At 50.8% G+C, this 23,779-nt stretch overlaps 1 protein-coding gene across 1 annotated transcript in view; it reads left to right on the top strand.

Annotated features, from left to right (window-relative positions):
• Positions 1–23,779, top strand: part of LOC122454755 — a 31,822-nt gene that overhangs the window by 1,142 nt on the left and 6,901 nt on the right. The window contains exons 2-7 of the mRNA XM_043489294.1: positions 1,254–1,325; positions 13,494–13,726; positions 19,085–19,646; positions 20,048–20,147; positions 21,709–21,801; positions 22,945–23,045. Of these exons, the coding sequence (XP_043345229.1) occupies positions 13,570–13,726; positions 19,085–19,646; positions 20,048–20,147; positions 21,709–21,801; positions 22,945–23,045 (1,013 nt within the window). The 5' untranslated portion in view covers positions 1,254–1,325; positions 13,494–13,569. The remainder of the gene's footprint in view (positions 1–1,253; positions 1,326–13,493; positions 13,727–19,084; positions 19,647–20,047; positions 20,148–21,708; positions 21,802–22,944; positions 23,046–23,779) is intronic.

The following is a 23,779-nucleotide window of genomic DNA, read 5'->3' as shown; positions in this document are numbered from 1 at the left end:
TGGGTGAACTCTTTTGGAATAATTATGTCTTAGGAACGTCTACTCAAATATAGTCTCCCCAGATTTTGGCAACTTGCAAATAGCAAAATCTCATTGACTATGTGGATCTCTTCAAAGAGGACAAAATATTGGAACATCAATTACTGGGTGGTTCTAAGTTTACTTACCTTTGCCTTCTTATGAAAAGAAAACTAAGGATGTTTGGGTTTGTTAGACACATGTCTTATATCACATTGAAGAAAGAAATTCTGCTATGAGTAAAGACATATTTCAAGAAGTTAGGGAATATGTTCATAAGTTCCATTCAGGAAATGTTAGTATGACAGACAGTTCACAACTGCTTGCTTCTTGTTTTTTCCTGAAGATTAAGGTTTTTAGGGGCTAAAATTATAGTATATGTAAATAAAGCTACTAAAATAATACGAGAAAAGTTTCAGTATGCCAGGAAAGTAGGATTGAAAGAAAGCATGAAGAATGAAAAATACATTCAAAAAATGTCTTTATTTTTGGCTGCACTGGGTCTTTGTTACTGCATGCCGGCTTCCTCTAGCTGTGGAGGGTGGGGACTGCCCTCGAGGTGCGGTGCTCGGGCTTCTTGCTTTGGTCACATCTCTTGTAGCGCACAGGCTGTGGGCACGCAGGCCTCAGTGGTTGCTGCCCGTGGGCTCAGTAGTTGTGGGCTCCAGAGCCCAGGAGATGTGGCGCACAGGCTTAGTTGCCCTGCGGCATGTGGGATCTTCCCGGACCAGGGATTGAGCCTGTGTCCCTTGCATTGCATGGTGAACTCTTAACCACTGGACCACCAAGGAAGCCCGAAAATACATTTTTCTCAAAGGGAAAAGGGTAATTTTATCCTAGAGCTAGTTGCTTCTGGAAGGAAGAATAAGGGCCAATTAACATGGACACAAAAAGTTGTGAAAGGTCTGTAGAAAGGGGAGCCCTGCAAAAGGAGTTTCGTGTATGGACAGGCTGAGATTAGATGGAATTTAACTAGGTAAATTGATTCTGTTATTAACAGTAGGCCTATGCAGGACTTGGTTCAAAGTTTTCTTGGAATGCTGCCTTTGATAACAGATCATGTGAACTTCTTTGCCTTTAAGTGATCTGTATTTGCTTTTTAAATCTTTTGTCACTTTGATTAAGTGAATAAATATTCCCAGTGACCCCTGATCTTATTTGACCAAGTGTTTTGAAACTGATACTGTTTGACAAACTTCCTATTAAATTCTAATTAAAGTTCTTTTGACCTCCAGCTAACTTTGGAATGCTTCAGAGGGCCCCTAAGGCATGGCAGAGAGAAATATTAAACGAACGAGGAATGGTTGGTATGTTAAATTAAATGGGAAGCTTTGTAAAGGAGTGACAAGCCTCTGTAGATTATACTGTATTGGTAAATGCATTAAGATAGACATTCTAGACACTGTGTACATTTCTGAAATTCGGGTATGTCCTGGTATAGTGTTACCAGTCATAATTCTAGTTGTTATCTTAAAATATTGTATGTCATAGCATCTTGGTTAAGCTTCTTTGTCAAAAACGTTGTAATCAAATCTTTAGCCTTGTCTTTTAAACACTTAAAAACATGTATTTATTATTTCTTTTGGCTGCGCTGGGTCTTCGTCTTCACTGCTGCTCGAGGCCTCTCTCTCTCTGGTTGCAGCAAGTGGGGCTCCTCTCTAGCTGCGGTGCGCGAGCTCCTCGTTGCGGTAGCCTCTCGTTGCAGAGCACGGGCTCTGGGCGCGCGGGCTTCGGTCGTTGCTGCGTGTGCTCAGGAATTGTGGCTCACGGGCTCCAGAGCACCGGCTCAGTAGTCGTGGCACACAGGCTTAGGTGCCCCATGGCAGGTGGGACCTTCTCGGACCAGGTGTCAGACTGGTGTCCCCTGCATTGCAAGGCAGATTCATAACCCCTGGACCACCAGAGATGCCCTAAACAATTTTTTAATTGATGTATAGTTGCTTTACAGTTATGTTAGTTTCTGCTAATTATGTTAGTTATGTTAGTTTCTGCTGTACAGTAGTGTGAATCAGTCTGACTTTTCAGAGGCTCTCTGCCCTTTCATTTAGATTTAACCTCTCAAAAAGACAAGACTCTCTTGGAGATGTATTTCATCTCTCAGTCAGCCCTGACACCCATTGCAAACTCCAGAAATTGAAAAAGGGCCCTCAGACTCTCCAGTCCAAACTCACTAGACTTTAAGGTCTTTAACAACTGAGATGAGGATGTATGAAAGGAAAAGAGGGAAGGACTTGAGAACCGAGATAATCTTTCCAAATGATTGCCACTGCTATCGATCAGCGAGGCCTTCAGGATAAGACTGATCCAAGGCCCCCTAGTCAGCGAGAAGGGAAACAGCCACTGAGCCCCACTGCTGGCTTCTACTTCAGCTGCAAGCAAGTGGGGCACTGGAGTTGAGCTTGCCTGGGAAAGCTACCCCCGGGACTGTGCCCACTTTGTAAACTAGCAGGGCGCCGGAAGCGAGATTGTCTCTCCTTGATTCGAGGGGACAAAATCTGCTTCTGGAACCAGCGATGCCCCTGAGGTGACCTCCCCTACCCCCATGACTCTTTGAGGACTTCTACAACCTTCTACCCATCCGGCCCCGATGCTGGTCCTGGCTCCACGACGTCAGATTGACTTGGCCAAGCCTCCGGTAACTCTCTTCATAGCAGGTAAGAAAATCAATTTCTTAATTGATACGGAAGCCCCTCACTCTGCTCTTCTTGAGCTTTCGGGTCCCTTGATTCCCTCGCCTATCACCGTTATCAGAGTAGAAAGCAAAACTCAACCTATGTTCCAAACCTTTGACTTAGTATGCTCACTGGAGGTCAGATCTTCTGGCATCCTTTCCTTGTCTTTCCCAATTGTCCCACCCTACTCCTAGGCGGGGGCCTTATGATCAAATGAAGGACCCAGCCAATTCTCCAGCCATAAGCCTCCTTCCCTGGAATCTTAGGAGGCTCATCCTCTGATGCTCAGCACTCCCCTCTCCCACTAGAAATAAATAGATTCCCTCATTTGTGTGGGACATCAACCCCCTGGAGAGGGCCTCTCATCTAACTTCCTGTCACTATCACCATGAGGGACCTCTCTCACCCTCAACATCCTATGAAAGTGGAAGATCTGAGGGGGTCTTAGATCTCAAAGACCCCTCGATAACAAATTTCTAAACGCTGGACTCCTTGGACCTACCAACTCCCCTTATAGCTCCCTATTCTCCCCGTCAAAAAGGCAGGTGGCACCTATGGCCCAGCCCAGCATCTACTCGTAGTTAATGAGGAGGTGGTCCTTCTCCACTCTGCAGTCCCAAATCCCGATACCATCCTTGGTTCAGTTTCTCCTAACACTCGGGTCTTTACTGTCCTCCCTCTAAAAGATGCTTTCTTCACTATCCCTCTCTCCTGAGAGTCTCAGGATATATGTGCTTTTACATGGACGGACTCTGACACTCTCAACAACTCACCTGGCCTTCCCTCCTTCAGGGATTTAGAGAGCCCCCACCTCTTTGGTCAAGCCCGAGCCTCTGATTCATCCACCCTGGTGCTTCCAGGCAGCACTCTTATTCAGTATTTTTTTTTTTATCAGCAGACTTTATTTTTGGGCACTTAAATTTACAGAAAAAATTGAGCACATCATACGATAGTACCAATATGTTACCCCCCATCTCTGCCCACATTGCTTCTATTAGTGACATTTTACATTAGTGTGGCATATTTGTGACAATTAATGAGCCAATATTAAAGCATTATTATTAACTTGGGGCTTCACTGGTGGCTCAGATGGTAAAGAATCTGCCTGCAATGCAGGAGACCCATGTTCAATCCCTGGGTCAGAAAGATGCCCCTGGAGAAGAAAATGGCAACCCACTCCAGTATTCTTGACTGGGAAATTCCATGGACAGAGGAGCCTGGTGGGTTACTGTCCTGGGGTTGCAAAGAGTCGGACATGCCTGAGCGAATTAGTACATATATATATTATTAAATTAAGCCCACACTCTATTCAGATTTCTTTTGTTTTTCCCTGATGTCCATTTTCCATTCCAGGACATCATCTAAGACACTACAGCTAATTGTGATGCCTCCTTAGGCTCTTTCTGGCTGTGACAGTTTCTTAGACTTTCCTTGTCTTCAAAGACCTTGACGTTTTGAGGAGTACAGGTGAGGTATTTTGTAGAATGTCCCTCAATTTGAATTTGCCTGTTCCTTTTGTAGTTGGAGGACAATTGCTTTACAATGTTGTGTTGGTTCCTGCCATATAACAATGTGAATCAGCCATATATATGTATATACACCCTCCCCCGTGAGCCTCCCCCCAGCCACCCGCCATCCTATCCCTCTAGGTCATCCCAGAGCGCTGGGCTGAGCTCCCTTGTTATCCAGCAGCTTCCCACTAGCTATCTATTTCACACATGCCTCATGTTTTTTATTATGATAACTAGGGTTTTGGGTTCTGGGAGGAAGAGCTCAGAGGTGAAGTGTCATTTTCCTTACGCTGTATCAACAGTATAGATGATCACCATGAGCCGTAACCATCGATCTTGACCTTCCTCACCTAGCTGAAGCAGTATTTGTCAGGTTTCTCCAGCGGGAAGTGACCTTCTTTCCTCCCTTTTCCATAGTGTTCTATTTGGAAGGGAGTCACTATTCACAGCCCACACTCAAGGGATGGGTCATCACATCCTCCTCCTTTAGGTGAAGTGTCTACACAAATTATTTAGAATTCTTCATGGGAGATTTGTCCAGCTTATTGATTTGCTCAATCATTTATTTATACCAATACAGACCCATGGATAGTGATTGTATACTTTGGGTCATAATTAAGTATTATTTATTGATCTTGTTCAATTGCCCAGCTCTGGCCATTGAGAACACTCTCAGTTGGCTCCTTTGCCACTTTGAAATACTCCCATAAATGTGTTGTTATTGTTGTCATTTGAGAAGGCACTAGAAGGCTTGTATATATCCAACCCCAGTCGTAGAAGCAGCCATTGATCCAAAGAGCCCCAGCTGCTTCTATTGGATCATGGACTTAGAAACCAAAGTTTGTGCAATGGACCTACTTGTTGCCAACAGGTGGTGTTTGCTTAGGCCCTCTCAGCTGACAGGGACAAGAAATATGAGTGTGTACTAACCTGTGTGTGGTGGGCTGAAAATGCTCCCCCACCTCCAAAAAGAAGATATCTACCTTAAATCCCTGGATCCTCTGAATGTACATTTTTTGGGAAAATGATCTTTGCAATTGTGATTAACTTAAGGATCTTGCAAATGTGGAGATAACCCTGGATGATCTGGGTGGGCCCTAAGTGCCACAGCATATGTCCTTATAAAAGAGACAGAGAGGAGAGATGCTCAGAGAGGAGGAGGTGATGTGATCCTGGAGGTGAGACTGGGGTGAGGCAGCCACAAGCTAAGGAATGCATGAAGCCACCCGAACCTGGAAGAAGCAAGGAACAGACTCTCCAGAATCTCCAGAAAGAGGGCAGCCCTGCTGACATGTTGACCTTGGACTTCTGGCCCCTGGCATTTTGCTTGCTTTAAGCAACTGTGGTAACAGTTACACAGCCACAGCAATCCAAATCACCGGTGTATACACATAGGCACATATTTCTATCATTTGTATCTACATTAAGTTAAACACGCGTTCTTACTGATATCTCCAACTCTAATCCATTACATGGGTCATTCTCGCCTCCTACCCTTGCTGATTTGTAAATTCCCACTTGCTCAGAGAGAAACCTGGCTCCTGCATTGTCATCCATTCATTAAACTGTTCAAATCCTCTATGCATGTAGAGCAAATCTTCCCCGGTAGCTCAGTTGGTAAAGAATCTGCCTGCGATGCAGGAGACCTGGGTTCGATCCATGGGTTGGGAAGATCCCCTGCAGAAGGAAATGGCAACCCACTCCAGCATCCTTGCCTGGGAAATTCCGTGGACAGAAGAGCCTGGCAGGCTACAGTTTATAGGGCCACAAAAGTCGGACACGACTGAGCGACTAAACTGCCACCGTGCACGTAGAGCCGCATCGCAATTCCCATTCTTCCAAAGGAAACAGTTTTGTCAACCGTGGTATGCTACCACGTGCAGTTTCTTTTGCCCTTCACCTTACAGATTCTTCACTTCAAAAGTTAAGTCAGCAAATTCCCCCGTCCCAATTTCTTCATGAGGTTGTTTCACATATTTGTAATACAGTTAGAGTCTCTTGATTCTGCATTAGAGTCTGCATTTTTCATGATATTTCCTGATCTCTCCAATTTTTAAAAAAATTTGCTTACATTACAGTTCACTCTTTGTGCTGTAGGGCCTGTCAGTTTTGACAAATAAATGCTGTCACATATGCACCATTGCAGTGCCATGAGAACAGTCTCATTGCTCTAGAAAATCCCCTGTGTTCTCCCTGTCTAGCCCACTCCCTCCCCAGACCCCTGGAAACCACTGATCTTTTTGCTGCTCTCTCTCTAGTTTTGCCTTTTCCAGAATGTCATATAGTTGGAATCCTACAGTATATAACCTTTTTAGACTGGATTCCTTCACATAGCAATATGCATTTAACATTTCTCCATTCCTCGTTGTGGCTAAGTAATTTGTTTCTTTAAAACATTTTTTAATTGAAGGATAATTGCTTTACAGAGCCGTGTTAGTTTCTGCCGTACAACATCGTGAATCTGCTGTGGGTGCACATATATCCCCTTCCTCTTGAGTCTCCCTCCCCCCATCCCACCCCTCTAGGTCACCACAGAGCCCTGAGTTGAACTTCCTGTTCCATACAGCGGCTTCGGGCTAGCTGTCTGTTTTACAAAGGGCTGTGTCTACATGACGATGCTACCCTCTCAATCTGTCCCATCCTCTCCTCCCCGCGCCGCACCCCCCCCGCCCCCGCCCGCAGTGTCGAGTCCTGCCCCAAGGCCACAAAAGTGGAGCCCAGAACCAAGGTCACCTCCAAAGCTGACTAAGCACCTCTGTAACCATTGCCAAGAGCCTCCTGATCATCACTAGCAGGTTTCCTGACTCCAAAGTAGGCAAAGATGCCCGCTCCAATAAACACCCTATAGCACCCTAACCAATCATCTAATGCCAACCTTCCAGCAGAAATTTTCTTTGTCTTGAGGCTGTAAAAATTGACTGTTAACTCAAAATACCTGTCAACTCTCCCTGGTCTGTCAGGAGGTTGGCCCACAGTGTTCACATTATCTTTGCTCTTTGTTCTTATAAACTCACTCCCTTCTGAAATGCTCTCTGTCTAGAAATTCTTTTCCGACCTGCATTCACTGCCTCAACACACAGGCCCATTCTCTGTGTCTGCATCTCTCTTCCTGCCCTGCCAATAGTTCATCAGAACCATTGTTCTAGATTCCAAATATATACACTAACGTACAATATTTGTTTTTCTCTTTCTGACGTACTTCACTCTATATGACAGACTCTAGGTTCATCTGCCTCACTACAACTGACTCAAATTTGCTCTTTTTTGTGGCTGAGTAATATTCCATTGTATATATGTAGCATATCTTCATTATCCATTTATCTGTCAATGAACAGCTATGTTGCTTCCATGTCCTGACTATTGTAAATAGTGCTGCAATGAACATTGGCGCACATTTGTTTTTTTGAATTATCATTTTTCTCAGGGTATATGCCCAGTAGTGGGATTACTGGGTCATATGGTAGTTTAATTCCTAGTTTCTTAAGGAATACGCTTCTCTACAGGGGCTGTATCAGTTTACATTCCCACCAACAGTGCAAGAGGATTCCCTTGTCTCTGCATCCTCTCCAGCATTTATTATTTGTAGATTTTTTTGATGATGGCCATCCTGACCTGCACGAGGTGATATCTCATTTTAGTTTTGATTTGCATTTCTCTAATAATGAGCATTTTTATGCATCTTTTCATGTGTTTGTTGGCCAACAGTATGTCTTCTTTGGAGAAATATCTGTGTAGGTCTTCTGCCCATTTTTCAATTGAGTTGTTTGTTTTCCTGACATTGAACTGCTTGTATATTTTAGATGTTAATCCTTTGTTGGTTTCTTCCTTCGCAATTATTTTCTCCCATTCATAGGGTTGTCTTTTCATCTTATTTTTAGTTTTCTTTGCTGTGCAAAAGCTTCTAAGTTTAATTAGGTCCCACTTGGTCATCTTAGTTTTTATTTCTGTTACTCTAGGAGGTGGGTCAAAGATCTTGCTGTGATTTATGTCAGAGAGTATTCTGCCTGTGTTTGCCTTTAAGAGTTTTATAGTTTCTGGCCTTATGCTTAGGTCTTTAATCTGTTTTGAGTTTATTTTTGCGTACCGTGTTGGGAGTGTTCTAACCTCATTCTCACACATCTTCTGTACTCTGCTGACGGCCTGCTCCTCTGTTGCCGGGACCACCCTTACTGACACCACCGCCCTCCTCGCCCACTCAGCTCTGCAGGGTTACCGAGTTTCTCCTTCCAGAGCACAAACTAACCAAGTCCCAGTCAAACATCTAGAATTTCTCTTGTCCCCAGGACAGCAAGCAATCATTATTCAACACAAAGAGCTTATAGCCTCTCTCCTGCCTCATAACGAAAAGGAGTTAAGGGTGGTTCTGGCCCTCACTGGTTCCTTTCGCATCTGGATATCCCATTGTGGCCTGATAAAGGAACCTCTTTCTGAGGCCCTCCAGGGACTTGAAAATGAACCCCTGGAAGGGAACTCTTCTCTCCCGTCAGCCTTTTCCTCCCTCCAGACAGCCCTCACCTCTGCTCCGGCCCTGGCCCTCCCAGACTCAGAGAAGCCCTTCTTAACGATACAACTGTGAGAAGAGGGATCACCCTGGGGGTCTCAGCACAAACATATCACCCCAGTTTCACCTCTCAGATTACCCAACAGGTGTCTCAAGCTCTAGACATTAAGAAGGCGTCCGAGGTGGCTCTAGTGGTAAGGAACCCACTGTCGATGCAGGAGACATAAGAGACAAGGGTTTGATCCTGGGTTGGGAAGACCCCCTGGAGGAGGAAATGGCAACCCACTCCAGTATTCTTGCCCGGAGAATCCCATGGACAGAGGAGCCTGGCGGGCTACAGTCCGTGGGGTCGCAGAGTCGGACACGACCGAGCGACTAAGCACGCACAACGACATTCTCTTTGAACGAGCGACCCTCGTGGGACTTCCGTTTGTCCTCCTGGCAGATGCGCCGCCTGCCGCCTGGCCTCGCCTGTAGATAACCCGTGGCACTTTCCCTACCCAGGTGAAAGTAGGACCTGTCCCAAGTACATCGGCTCTTTCTTTCCCCCAAAAGCTTGGAGCTTTGATTTTCAATAATAGCTTCTCACATAGGAAAATAACACCTCCAGCCTTCCCAAAGTGTCTGCCTGCTCAAACCCATTGGCGGGACTTGCTCCAACTGTCATCTGCCCCCTGCTAGAAGGCTCAGGTACAAGCTTCTGAACATGACTCTTAGAGCCTGCATACCCTCCTTCCGGACCTTGGCGTATCTCTGTACGCCTCCTACCTGGATCCAAACCCGCACCACCGTACTCCTGTGACCCCGATGCACCCCCGCACCAGGCCTGGGCCTCTCCCCACCTTTTCCGATACTGGACTAAACGAGAACCTCTGTCGGTCCCGGTAACTGAGGCCACAGCTCTGGCTTCAGGCGCCAGCCCTGCACTCAGCCATAACTGACAGACTCTGCTCCTCCATTTGGGCTCCTGTCTTTTTTCTTTCTTAAATCCTTACTTCTTTGTTTGGCCGTGTCGGATCTTAGCTGCAGCATGGGGACCTTCGTTGCCATGCTGGATCTTTCCTGGTGGGGCCCAGACCTCTAGTTGCTGAGCACAGGCACTTAAGTGCAGGCTCAGTAGTTGTGGAGCGTGGGCTTATTGCCCCTTTGCATGTGGGATCTTAGCTCCCCAACCAGGGATGAACGTGCATTTCCTGCATTGCAAGGAGGAGTCTTAACCACTGGACCACCAGGTAAGTGCTCCAGCCCCTGTCTTATCAGGTTTCTCCTCTCTTTTCTAAAAAAAAAAATCTCACTGCCCTTACCAAACCTTTCTTCAGGGGTCTTGCCTTTCAGATCATTCACCTCCAAGACAACCCACCTGGCCTCCCAAGGAAAATAGCTCTATTCCCAGCTCAACAGGAAGAAGTTATGGAAAAGGAGCCCTCAGCCTCAGTTCTGCAAAAATGGGTCAGCTGGGTTCCATGTAACCCTGCGGTACATGCATGCTCAGCTGCCTCAGTCGTGTCAGACTCTGACTCCACGGACGGCAGCCCGCCAGGCTCCTCTGTCCATGGGATTTTCCCAGCAAGAATACTGAAGAGAGTTGCCATTTCCTCCTCCAGGGGATCTTCCTGACCAGGGATCGAACCCAGGTCTCCAGAATCTCTAAAACTGTAGGCGATTCTTTACCTTTGAGCCATCAAGGAAGCTCATGTAACACAAGAATAAGTTACTATTCAGAGGAGGGAAATGAAAACTCATCTAACACTGTTCAAAATAGAGTAACATCTGTCAAGGGCCACTATCAAGTCTCATTCAGACACCCAAGGACTGGAAAATTACTGAAGACAAGAAGTTACAGATTCCCAGAAAAACCACATCTTATAGAGAGCAGCCCGCCCGGATACTGCTAGAGACCAGAATAGACGTGAGCGCGCCCCCTCTTTCCTGAAACTTGCTCCTTAAACTCAATAAAAGACTCAAACCCCCCACCTCCAAGGCCAGAGCCACTCCATGCCTCTGCCCCTTTCCTCCCTGGAAAAGTGAATAAAAACTTTCTTTTCTTCTCTTGTTAACACTTCTATGAATTCTTTCACAACCCACCTTGATTCACCTAACAGTTAAAATGGTAAATGAGGGCTCCTGGTCTGCTGGTTAAGAATCTACCTGCCAGTCACATTGAGCAGCTTCAGCTAATGCAACAAATTCTGATAAATTCTGTTTTCATTCTGTTACAAATATTTTCAAATTTCCCTTGTTATGGCTTTTTAGATAGAACTGTCATTTAAAAGTGGACATTTAAATTCCAAATACCTGGGGTTTTTAAAGTATCTTTGGTAGTAACTTCTCATTTTGATGTTAATTTCTCATTTAAATGCTTTCTTCTTTGCAATCATCCTCTCTCTTTTTTCAGTCTTATGACTTTGTTGAGGCTTTCAATGGCTAAGTTAAAGATCTCTCTTGGTAAACATCACATTGCACTTGAAAACAAGTGAGTTATTTTCGAATATCTTTTGATGTTGATTTCTAACATAATGCTACAGTGATAAGAGAACAGACTATGGTTTCAATGCCTTTGGGCAAGGAAATTTTTGCACCTTTGTTTTTTATGTACCTGGATATGTTCTGATGTCTCCTGGTTTATAGCCTATGGGAACTTGAATAGAATTGTTATCCTACTGTTGTGTGAAAATTGTATGAATCTTACTTATGTTGATTTGGTTCAGAGTGCTTTTCAGGTCTACTCTAGCCTTCTACTTTCCTGTCTATTCATTGTTTATTTTTGAGAGTTTGATATTGAAAGTATTAGTCGCTCAGTCGTGTCCAACTCTTTATGACCCTATTGACTGTAGGGTCTTCTGTCCATGGGATTCTCCAGGCAAGAATACTGGAGTGGATAGCCATTCCCTTCTCCAGGGGAATCTTCCTGACCCAGAGATCGAAGCTGGGTCTCCTGCGCTGCAGGCAGATTCTTTACCATCTGAACCACCAGGGAATCCCTCTAATTACATTGAATCGGTTCATAGGCTTTTCAGGTGGCTCAGCTGATAAAGAATCCACCTGCAATGCGGGAGACCTGGGTTCGATCCCTGGGTTGGGAAGATCCCCTGGAGAAGGGAAAGGCTACCCACTCCAGTATTCTGGTCTGGAGAACTCCATGGACTGTATAGTCCACAGAGTCGCAAAGAGTCGGACTGAGCAATTTTCACTTCGTCCCCCTCTCCACCTTGGCTGCAACTGATGGGCTTCCCTGGTGGCTCAGAGGTTAAAGCGTCTGCCCACAATTCGGGAGACCTGGGTTCAATCCCTGGGTTGAGAAGATCCCCTGGAGAAGGAACTGGCAACCCACTCCAGTATTCTTGCCTGGAGAATCCCATGGACGGAGGAGCCTGGTGGGCTACAGTCCATGGGGTCGCAAAGAGTCGGACACAATGGAGTGACTTCACTTTCTATCTTTCTACTTTTCTATCTACACATTCTATTTATTTTTGAGAGTTTGATTTTGAAACTCCAACTAAAAGCTTAATTTACTTACTTAAAGGAGTAATTGCAATAGGGAACCCGCCTGCCAATGCAGGGGACACGTGTTAGCGTGCAGGTCTGGGAGGATTCCACATGCTCCCAGGCAGCTAAGCCTGTGCGCTAGGGCTTGTGAAGCCAGCGCCCCGAGAGCCTGTGCTCCGCCACAGAGGGAGACCCCCGCAGTGAGCGGCCTGCACCCCACCTAGAGAGGAGCCCCGCTCGCAGCGGCAACCGAGAAAGCCCTCGGGCAGTGATGACGAAACGGCACAGCCAAAAATAAACACATAAAACTTTAAAAAATCAGCTCCTTATTAGAGAAGATGGTAAAAGATATGTGTGTTGTGACACAATAAAATAATTTTTAAAAGTGAATTGACAATAAAGTTTCGTATATTTTAGAAAATATTTATTTGTTTGGCTGAGCCGGGTCTTGGCTGTGGCACACGGGATCGATCTTTGTTGACACATGCGTCTAGTTCCCCGAGCAGGGATAGAACCCAGGCCCCCTCGCTTGGGACTGCAGAAGCTTAGCAGGCGGTCCACAGGGAATGGTCATAGCGCTTATATATGTATATATATATATGTATGTATTTTTTTTTTTTACAAGGAAGGCAAGTCCAACACATGCTATAACATATATGAACCTGGAGGACTTTAAGCTGAGTGAAGTAAATCATCACTAAAGAACAAATACTGTTTGGTTCCACTTACACCAAGTTCCTAGAATACGCGAATGCATGGAGATAGAAAAAAGCAGAGGGGTTGGCAGGGGCTGGGGGAGGGAGTGTGGGGATTTAGTATGGAGACAGTTTCAGTTTTGCAAGAGAAGAGTTTTGGAGGGGCTGGTGGTGGTGGTTTTGCCCCAAAATGTGTATTAGTTAATGCGGTTCAACTGTACACTTAAAAATGATTGAAATAGAAATTTTGTGTTGTATATATTTTACCACAGTTTGTTTTAAAAGGAAAGAAATCACAGCTATACGTAATTTCTCATTAGTGACAGATTAAAAAAAACAACCTAAACAAAAGTGCGTTCTTACTACTGACAGGGATGGGGTGGAAGGATGGTGGTGGCGTGGTCCGCTGTGAGCACAGGATTCGTGTGGCCTGCCCAGTTGCATGGCCTTTGCTCCATCCTTGGCTTGACCCAAGACACCAGGGAAATGTTCCTGGGTTAATGAATGGACCTGCCACTCCCGGGGTGCTCGGAAGGGAGCTAGAAAGTTGCAGAGGAAGCTTCTCAGGCTATCATGCAACGTCCCGCCCTTAATTTCTTTTGTTTGATAGAGACTGACCGGGAAAGTCGGTGACTCAGAAGCCTCGGCGAGGCTGTCTGCCCAGCTGGACGGATCAAGGGAGTGAGATGGGCCGGCGGAAAAAGAAATCAAGAGAGGAAAGAGAAGGAGCAGACAGAAAATTCAAAGGCCAGCCCAGAAACAAAAGATGGAAGATTCTGGCCTGGTTCCGCAGGCATCGAGACCCCCAGACTGCTGCTGTTCCTCTGGCAGAGAGCTCTGAAGGTACCCGGGTCACTCTCACCTTTTCCATCTGGCGGAAAGTGGCGTCTGCCCCTTCCTTCTTTTGTTCCTCATCCATCCCTTCCTTCAGTATTTATTGCACGCCGCCCTCGAGGCTGTCATGCGGAGGGTTTGGGGGGACCTGGCAGAGTGATGAGACTCCTCCTTCCCAAGCCTGGAGGACCGCACAAGATGCGGGGGTGCTGGCTTGTTGATGATAGCTGTGATGGGGGTGGGATGGAGCTGAGCCCCGGGCCGGGGGCAGGGCGGGGGGGCCTCGGGCTCACACGGAGGGGCAGGAATGGTGCCCACAGAGTCCATCAGCCAAGAGTCGTCCCTCTCCTGAGACCTCACCGTGGATCTCACGTGAAGCTCGTTTCAAAGCTGAGGCAACGCAGGTTCCGAGAGGCTGAGTCACCTGCCCAGCAAGTGAGGGGGTCAGTGTTCCAATCCAGACAACCAGAAGTGGGTATGGGGTTGCGCCCCCGGCTCTGTGAGAGTGAGAGAAGAGGAGCAGGGGCTGGGCGTGTCTGGTCTGTGGGGGGCCCCATGTGTGTGTACCCACAGCCCGGCTCGGCTCTGTGTCCAGGGAAGCTCACTGGATGGCCTTGAGTGGGGGAGTGGGGCTGGACTGCCCTGTTAATTAAGGCTCTGGTCTTGGGGGGCGTTTGGGGAAAGGCTAGGGGGGTTTTTTTGGAGGAGCTGGTGTTTTTAAAAGCTAGAGAGAGTTCTCTTGAAGAGAAAAGGCTTCATGCTTTCCGTGTGGGCAGTGGAAAGTTGCAGAATTGCAGTGGGAGCCCAGGGTCGTGGGGGCCGCTGTCTTTATATCTCTGATATCTGGACGGTGAGCATCATCATCACCTAAGGGACAAGCATTTTTCAGTCGATTCACAGGAGATGGGATCTCGGAGGGAGTCTCCCGGGTCCTTACTAGCCTGGTGACGTTGGGGCACTTTTGCCAGGAGGGTCACTGTGCCAGGGTCATTCCCCTTCCTTTCCCAACTGTGGTGGCCAGTGTGTGGCTGGTGGGGAAACCAGGAGATGGTCAGGCGGTCGGGGGCAGCCGAACTGTCCTCGGGTTCCCGGCCGGTGGAAGGCATGGTGGGTGCTGGCCAGGCCCATCTGCCTTCACTCAATCGCTCGGGTGTGTGTGGAGACAGCAGGGGCCACCACCCCATGTCTGACCTTCGTCAGCCTCACCCTGTCCCCGCCAGTGTTCCTGCTGACAGATAGCATCAACACAGCCGTGTTCGTCGGAAGCCTGAGGGACCTCAGGACTTTGTAAGGGTGGCTGGCCTGTTTGGGGAGGGGGATCGGTGCTCCCACCCAGAGGGGGGCCAGGGTGGGGTGGGATCAACAGGGGTTTCCTCTCTGAGGTTCAGGGTGGGGGGATGCATGAGCTCCAGGAGGGGGTTGTCCTGTAGAGACACAGCGTGAACCACACACAGGAAGCTTTTGTAGTCACGGGAGCAAATAAAAACAGAAATAGGTGAAATTATTTTACTGATATAGTTTACTAGGCTAAAGCAGTATGTTAGCATGCTTCAGCATTCAATCAGCATTATCACTATTAAGATGTTTTAGAGATTTCCCTGGTGGTCCAGTGGTTAAAGACACTGCCTTTTCCCATGCAGGGAGCCTGGGTTCCATCCGGGGCCGGGGAACTAAGATCCCATGTACTGCGAAGCATGGCCATTCAGACAAACAAACAAAACCTTGTGAGATATTTTGCATTCCTTTTTCCCTATGCAGTCTGTGAAAACTGATGTGGGTTTCGCACGGACAGCACAGCCCAGCTGGACAGTCCAAGTGCCCAGCGGCCACGTGTGGCTCGTGGTTGCTCCCTGCACAATGCCTCTCTGGAAAGAAGGGCAGTGATGCCGGGGTGGCCCTGAGGCTGCTAACATCACAGAGACGCCAGGAGCTAGATTTCCTGTTTTCGAATCTCACCTAATTCATTATCATAAAGGAGCCAAGCGGGGGAATGAGTGGGACAGATTGAGAGAGTAGTATTCGCATAAATACGCTACCATGCGCGTAAAATAGACAGCTGGTGGGAAGCTGTGTAGCCAGGGAGCCCGGCCTGATGCTCTGTGATGACCTAGATGGGTGGGAGACTCTAGAGGAGAGGATATATATGTAGTTATGACCGATTCATGTTTTTTTTTTTCGGCAAAACCCAACACAACAGTGAAAAGCAATTGTCCTCCAGTAAAGTTAATTAATTAAAAAAAAAAAAAAAACGGAGCTATTTACTAGGAGTACGTAGGGGCTCTTCACCCCTGCCAATGTAGTCAAATTGGAGGCTGTCCTCATCCAATATGTCCTGGTTCAAAGGTTTTCGTTATTATGATGTACATTCACCTGCTTTCCCTGAGAGCCCCAACAAAACAGTGGTTTAAGCAAGATAAAATTTACATTTTTTAGGGCTTGCCAGGTGGTTCAGTGATAAAGGATCCGCCTGTCAATGCAAGAGACTCAGATGCTGGTTCAATCCCTGGGTCAGGAAGATCCCTTGGAGGAGGGCTGGCAATCCACTCCAGCATTCTTGCCTGGAGAGTCCATGAACAGAGGAGTCTGGTGGGCTACCGTTCACAGGGCCGCAAAGAGTTGGACATGACTGAAGCGACTTAGTGCGCACACACCGGTGCTCCAGAGAGCTCAGTTCAGTGCGGTTCAGTCGCTCAGTCGTGTCCGCAGCACACCAGTCTTCCCTGTCCATCACCAGCTCATGGAACTTGCTCAGACTCATGTCCATCAAGTCAGTGATGCCATCCAACCATCCCATCCTCTGTTGTCCCCTTCTCCTCCTGCCTTCAATCTTTCCCAGCATCAGGGTCTTTTCCAAAGAGTCAAGTTTTCGTATCAGGTGGCCAAAGTATTGGAGTTTCAGCTTCAACATCAGTCCTTCCAATGAACATTCAGGACTGATTTCCTTTAGGATGGACTGGTTTGCTCTCCTTGCAGTCCAAGGGACTCTCCAGAGTCTTCTCCAACACCACAGTTCAAAAGCATCAATTCTGCGCTCAGCTTTCTTTATAGTCCATCTCTCACATCCATACATGACTACTGGAAAAACCATAGCTTTGACTAGATGGACCTTTGTCAGCAAAGTAATATGCTGTCTAGGTTGGTCATAGCTCAGCGCCCATAGAGCTCAGGGACCCAGACTTTGACCTTGAGGTCTGCTGCCAGACGCTACGAGGGGGGGCTCCTGCCTCGTAGCTCAGGGGGGCTGCCCTGCTCCTGTTTTCATAGGTGCGTCCAGTAGTCAGGAAGCAGGACTGGGGAAGAGAAGAACATGCCTTTGCCCTTGACAACGGAAAGGCCCAGGACCCAACTTGAAATACAGCTCCCTTCCCACTTGGGAAATTCAGGAGTTAAAGTGAACGCCCTTTCAGGCTAAAGTCCCTGAGAATGGATGCTGAGGTGTTCAGGTGCCTTTGAATTGCCCTCCTCCCACCGCTACTCCTTTCGGCTGGAGTCTGATCAGAACCTCTTCCTGTGGCTGCAGGCTGGGCTGTGTCGCTGAGGACCTTTGGAATCCAGAGCGGGTTTCTGCCCTTCTGGTCTCTCCCTGCCTGGAGGGGTCCTTGGACCATCCCTTCCCTGCCTGACACCCACAGCATTTAGGAAATAAGGTCATCCCTAGCCCCTAAGTGCTTTGTCCTGGAACTTCAAGGTGTCATCCTTTTTCCCTCCAGCATTTTCAAAACCTCTTCCTTTCATTCTTTTCTCCAAGCCGATTCTTGGCACCTTTGTGCTTACTGAGGGGGAGCTGAGAGGCAGCATGGCTGCCACCTTCATCATGAGCTGCTGCCCCCCACCCTACATACTGAGACGCTGAGGCCTTTGAGGCCGTCAGCTGCTGGACCGTCCAGATGCTCCTGGGCCCTGGGTGGCTGCCCGCTGGGGGGTAGCCTCTCTGGCCCTCCGGGTCCCCAGTCCAGGGTGCGGCACCCATGGGCCCAGCAGGACAGTGGGTGACCCTTCTTGTCCATTATTGCCCCAGCTGGCTCCATGCTGGTGGGCAATCCTGACCCACTCCCTGGGGTCTAAGGGCCTCCCATCCTGTGCCCCCATCACACACCCCTTAGTCCTGGAGAGAGCCACCCCCTGGGCCACGTAACTACGGGTCTGGGTGCCTGCTTGGGTGAAGTGGTCTCTGAACAGCCCAGGGTGGCCAGGTCACAGGTGGTACTGGGGCTCCCGAGAATGGGGTGCTTAGATGGGGAGGGGCAGGCAGGGCAGAGGTGAGAATGGAGATGAGGGGACCACGGGGAGGCCACCCTGTGTCCAAGGGCGCGAGTGGGCACCAGCCCCAGCAGAGGGACTCTCCTGTCCATCCACCTGTCCGTCGCTAGACTGGCCTGATGTGGCCAAGGTCACTCTTTTTCTCTGAACTTTTGGGGAGAAGACCAAGCACCTCATCTCGGAGGCTTTGCCTCCAGCTGCTGCTCAGGCCTGGGCTGCTTCCTTGTCTGGAGAAGGGGCTGAACCTGGGGAGTCCCAGGCACCCGGGGAGGGGAATGGAAGGCACAAGCTGCACCCCACCCCGCCCCTCCGGGGATGGTTCTATGACAGCTGGATCTCTGTCTGTCTGTCTCTATCCTCTGTCATTTGTCTGTCATCCATCCATTGTCGATCCATCATCTATCACCTCCCTGTCGTTTACTATCTTTTATCTGTATCTGTCATCTGTTTCTTCTCTCTGTATCCATCAATCATCTCTCTCTCTACCTGTCCCGCGTCTCTCTACCTGTCCCGTGTGTGGAAGGAAGCGGGGTTTGGTTGCCCTTGGATACTGTTGAGAGGCAGGTCTCAAGTGCGATTCCGGGCCCAGCACCTCCTGCCCCACCTTGAAACCTGGCAGGAAAGCAGACTCCCAACCTGGGTGCGGATGGCCCCAGGGGGTCCTGATGGGCCTTCATGCGGAGAAGCCCTGTGCTGGAGTATTTGCTACCAGCTCTGGGGGACTTCCTCCTGGCCGCCTCTGTGTCCTGGCAGGGTGCTGATAACCATTCAGTCATCTGATGGGGACTCAGGTCTTGATCCGCCCTGGAGCGTAGAGGCTCACAGATGTCATGGCGGGCTCTGAAGGGGACCACATGAAAAGTTCACTGGGAAAAACCCTGTGCCCTTCTGCTCCTGTCTGGTCCCTAGACCTGGGCCCCAAAGGCTCTTCAAGCAGGCCGCCTCGTCTTCTTGCCAGTACCTCTGATGGATAGGCGAGTTCAGCACAGGCACCCCCAGGCAAACGAGGTCGCCCTGAGGAGCCCCACGGCAGCCCCCCGCCCCCTCACCCACCGTCCTCTCCTGCAGCCCCCACTGAGCCACCGGCCTCGGGTTCCTTTCTTCCAGGATTCTCACAGCTGGTCTTGGAGGGCCGCTTCCTGGAAGCCTGCTGGAGCATCTCATCCTTGGCAGAGGATGGGCAGGACCGTGGCTCCCAGTACCAGATCGTGGCCCAGGGCATGTGGCAGGTCATCCGGGAGGCGCTGGAGGGCGGCGGGGGCAGCCGGGAGCTGCAGAGGCAGCTCGGGTCGGTGGCGGCCGCAGTGGAGTGGGCCCGGGGCTCCTCACGGGAGCTGGGTGGTGACCTGGCCTCCTGGGACTGCCAGCTGAGAACACAGCTGAGGAATGACGCCGAGAACCGGGTGCCCCCGAGCCCCGGAGACCGAGTGCCCCTGAGCCCGGGGGACCAGCTGGGCGGGTACCTGGCGGAGCTGGCCGAGGCCGTGGATCGTGGCCTGGACCCCCGGAGGGCAGGCTGGCTGGGAGCCCGCCTCTCGGCGACCGACAGAGAGTGCTTCCAGGAGGTGCTCCTGGACCGTCTCTCTGTGCTCCTGACCTGCAGCGGAGACCCGGACAGCTGCCGGGAGCTCTACACCTGGGCCAGGAAGACCTTGTTTGGGCAGCTGGCGTGAGTCCGCCTCGGGGCCTTGGGGTCTTGGGCCAGGACACCGCCGTGGCATGACGATCCTCGGGCTGGGGCGGTCAGAAGGGCCTCCTGGGGCGGGAGCGAACTCAGGGGACAGCATGAGCACACACGTGCGTGTCTGCGGGTGTGTGTGTCAGTGTGCTCCTGGTGCGGCATGGGTACGGACGGGTGTGCGAGCCTGTCGGTGAGTGTGTGGGAGCTCACGTCACGAGCTCACGCTCAGAGATGACCGCGGAGACTTTAGTTCCCATGCGTGGCCCCCAGCCGTCCTCTCCCTGAGCAGGGGTGGGTCCGGCCCGGAGTGCACTGCCCTCAGCTCTGAGCCAGCCCTCCCCGCTCCGCAGCTGGGCCTGTGCCCCTCACAGCTGCTTCCAATCCTGCAGGAAGACGCCGGAGCCTGCTGCCACCAGGAAACTCTCGGACCCACTGATGTTTGTCACCTGGATGTCCCAGGTGCAGAGCCGGCTGGTGGAGCTGATCCAGGTAACTGGCTTCTGGGAACGTCCACACCGGGCCTCCTTGTCCTGCATCTGGGGGTTGAGCTGGAGCCCAAGTCCACCCCTAGGACGGATCCAGGCCCTTGACCACTGCCCCGTGGGTCTGTGTCACAGGACATGTTACAAAACGGCCTGTGGGGACTCCACCCTGGGTCCCGTTGCGGCTTTGACCAGCAGTGCAGTTTGGCTCCCCAGGCCCCGGAGCCTGGGAGGCTTGGATGGGGAGTTGGTTGTCCCCAGAGGGCGCAGGCAGTTAATCCATGGCAGACACGGTAAGACTGTAGCCCAGTGGGCTTCTCTGTCCATGGAGTTTTCTGGACAAGGATACTGGAGTAGGTTGCCATTTCCTCCTCCAATTCATTCTCCTCTCTTTCAAACACGATGAGCACTTACAGCGCCATCACAACTTTCTACCGCAACCATTTTTTAAAAAACGTGATTCGCTGTCACAAACGAGACACAGGACTTGTATATATTGAGACTGCAGTTTTCCGGTAACTGATAGAAATGTCCGGCCTCCTCCTCGGCGCACACAGACGTGCTGGCCTAACTCAAGGCTCCGTCCCCTTTAAGCACCCGGGTCAGAGCCTCCTGTTCTTGGAGTCTCTGCCTGAGAATCCGGGCCTTGTCGTCCTCTGCCTTCCACACTCGTCCACTGAGCTGAGCTGAGCAGAGCTGCTGGGTGTCAGTTCAGACCCCCAGGCAGGATGAAGGGATCCCGCTGCTGGGTCCCCACGCCGCCCCCCGCTCCAGCCGCCCTCCCCTGGGAAGGGTACCAAGGGCTGGGGCACGTCTCCCTGCCCTACACCACCAGCCCTATAAAGTTCCTGCTGTTTTAGGGACGTGGGGGTGTGGGGGCGTGAGGGGCGCAGGGCTAAGAGTGGAGAAGTACTGAGTGCTGGGCAGGCGTGGGGCAAAGTGTCCTCTGCCAGGGCCCCCGTAAGCCGGCTCTGGCCGGCGGTGTGGGAGGGGGCTTCCTCCTGAGCGTTTGTCCTCGCCTTGGACCTGCCTGAGGGGTCACCCCGAGCTTTTCAGAGGGGCGCCATTGGCCTGGGGATCCCCAGCCCAGCCAGGCCTCTACAGGCTGTGGTAACCTCCCAGCTGTGGCCCAGGCCTTGTCAGTCCTGGTGTCCCGTGTCCTCTTGACCCCCAGTCCGTTGGTATCTGGGCACCCCTGTCTGATCTGGTCACTGCAGGGACCCTGGACCCCGACGAGGGTAGCTGTTCATCCCCCCGCCCCCGACTGAGTGGTGATGACAGAAGCGGTTGTCTTCTCAGGGCTAGGGGTGGGATCCGGAAGGTGTCAGACCTCCCGTGATGGGTTGATGGATGTGGGCCGTGAAAGAAGGGCTTTTCTCAGGAAACCGGGTCCCCAGGTGGGGGCATTTCAGGCTCTGGTTGGTGGGGATCTCTGGGCTGGTCAAAGACTTGCCCCTCACTCCTGTCCCCAGTCGGGGTACCCCAGCCTCAGCTGTAGGGTGGCTGGACCTGGCTGTGCCCCAGAGAGAACACGGGGATGGAAGTTGCTTTTATTGTGTTCCGAGCAGAAAGAGTTGGAAAAACAACTAGAAGATGTCCTGACCTGTGATCAGAAAGAGTCGGCCACCTCTTCCTGCCAGGCATTCCTCAAAATCTTCCAGGTATGCTCACCACGAGGGCCGCTGGCACCTTCCTGAGTGGCCGGCCTGGAGGAGGAGGGGCCTGGAAGGACAGGGGTGCTGGGAGGGGCGTGGGTGTGGCAGAGACAGGAGGGGCTGAGCGGGGGAGGGGCGCTGGAGCAGGGGTGGTGCTGGGGGGTACACGGTGCCCAAGGCCAGGCGAGGAGCGGAGCAGACAGCACTCAGCCCAGGCCTGTCTCTTGGGTGGTGGGGTCCCAGTGCTGGGGTGCAGGAGCCTCTGCAGGAACCTCTCATCTCATGAGGACCCACTCCTGGGTCTCACTTAGGACCTGGAAGAAATGGGTGTCTCGGGAGGGTGGGGCTTCAGTGGGGAGGGCCCTGAGGCTCCAGGAGACATTGTGCAGTCCACCTGGTGTAAAATGTTTGGTCCATGAGCATGAGTGTGAACATGTGCATGCATGTACATGAAAGTGTGCACATGTGTGTATATGCACATATGTGCACGCACACACGTGCATGCATATGCATGTGCGCCTGTATATGGGTGTGTATGTATGTATAAGCACATGTATGTGTATATGTGTGCATATACACACATGTGTACATGCATGTGTGAGCATACCCATGTCTGCAAGCATATGTGTGTATGTCTCTGTATGTGCGCCTGTGCATATGTGTAAGTGCATGTTTGTATGTGTGTGTGTGCATGTGTTTGGCTTTCTTCGTAGGGGTGAGTTGGTGTTTCTGTTGATTTTTGTGGCTGCTGGGGCTGGAGAGAGAGAAGACGATGAGACACTAAGAATCCTCAATGCCTTTATCAGAGACGCCCTGTTGAGAGCATCGGGAGGGAGTTGAGCTGGGGCATGGGCGGGGGGAGAGTTGGCAGCCCCTGTTGAGGAGGCTGGTGCAGCCTCAGGGTGTGTGTCAAATGGGAGAAACTCCAGGTGTGTGAGGCTGAGGGCAGGACCCAGGCTGGGTGCGAGTGTGGAGGCCTGAGGAGACAGGGGGAGCCTGGTGGGAGGGGTCTGCCCCTGGTCATCTGCAGCAGGCAGGCTTGGAAGGGGGCAAGGTGTGGGGACAGCTGGGACAGGCGCGGAGTTGGGGGGCCGCATCCTCCCAGTGGTCTGCCCCGTCCCCTGAGAGTCCACTTGCTTTGACTGACAGCTGTTAAAAGGAACCATAGATTCGGTGCAAGACATCGGGCCTCCCATCACCAGCCGGGTTCAAGCCATGGTTCTGAACACGTTTTTAGAGTTTCTGAAAAGGTAAGTGAAAAGGCAGCCCTGCCCAGGTGGGGAGGCCTGGCCTGGGTTCAGCTAACCCATGTCAGAGCGTTCACCTCGCCACCAGCTGCCAGGCCGGGGCCAGTTCACAAAATGCAGGGGGAGGGCTGGTTGGCTCCGGGTGACCCCCGTCCTGCCCGCTCCGCATCTCGCCTTGGCTTTGGAGGCAGCCCTGTGTGACTGCAGAAACGTCCAGCCTAGAGGCCCCGGTCCGGCAGCTGTCCAGCTAGTTCTAAGGGGGCATGAGGTTTAAATTTTATTTAATTTCACCTAACTGACATTTGAACAGCGTGTGGGGCGTGGGGCTCGTGGCTCTCTATTGCACGGCAGCGCGAGCTTAGGGGGAACCCGGGTTCGGTTCCCATCCTTCTTTAAAATTTGTGCATCCTGGATTTTGTTACGCTGATGTTAAGGGGTTTTTTGTTTGTTTCATCTTCTTTTTTGGCCAAATAACGGCTTGTGGGATGTTGTTCCCCAGCCAGGGATCGAACTGCTGCCTCAGAGCAGTAGAAGCACAGAGTCCCAACCACCAGGGAATTGCCATCGAGCTTTAAAAACTGTGATAAAGTACTATTTCTCTCGGTTACTGGATCTCAGGGCGCTCCTTTAAACCTTGCGGCTGAGCTGAGAGCCTCACTCCCTGCTCTGGTTATCGCAGCAGGATTTGCTGTCAGTCTCCTTGGTCCACGCCCAGCTCTGCCCTGGCCCCGGATTTG

The sequence above is a fragment of the Cervus canadensis genome, chromosome 17 (genome assembly GCF_019320065.1).
Source record: "Cervus canadensis isolate Bull #8, Minnesota chromosome 17, ASM1932006v1, whole genome shotgun sequence".
NCBI lineage: Eukaryota > Metazoa > Chordata > Mammalia > Artiodactyla > Cervidae > Cervus > Cervus canadensis.
Note: the sequence above shows the minus strand (reverse complement) of the source record. Positions and strands in the feature narration are given on the sequence as shown.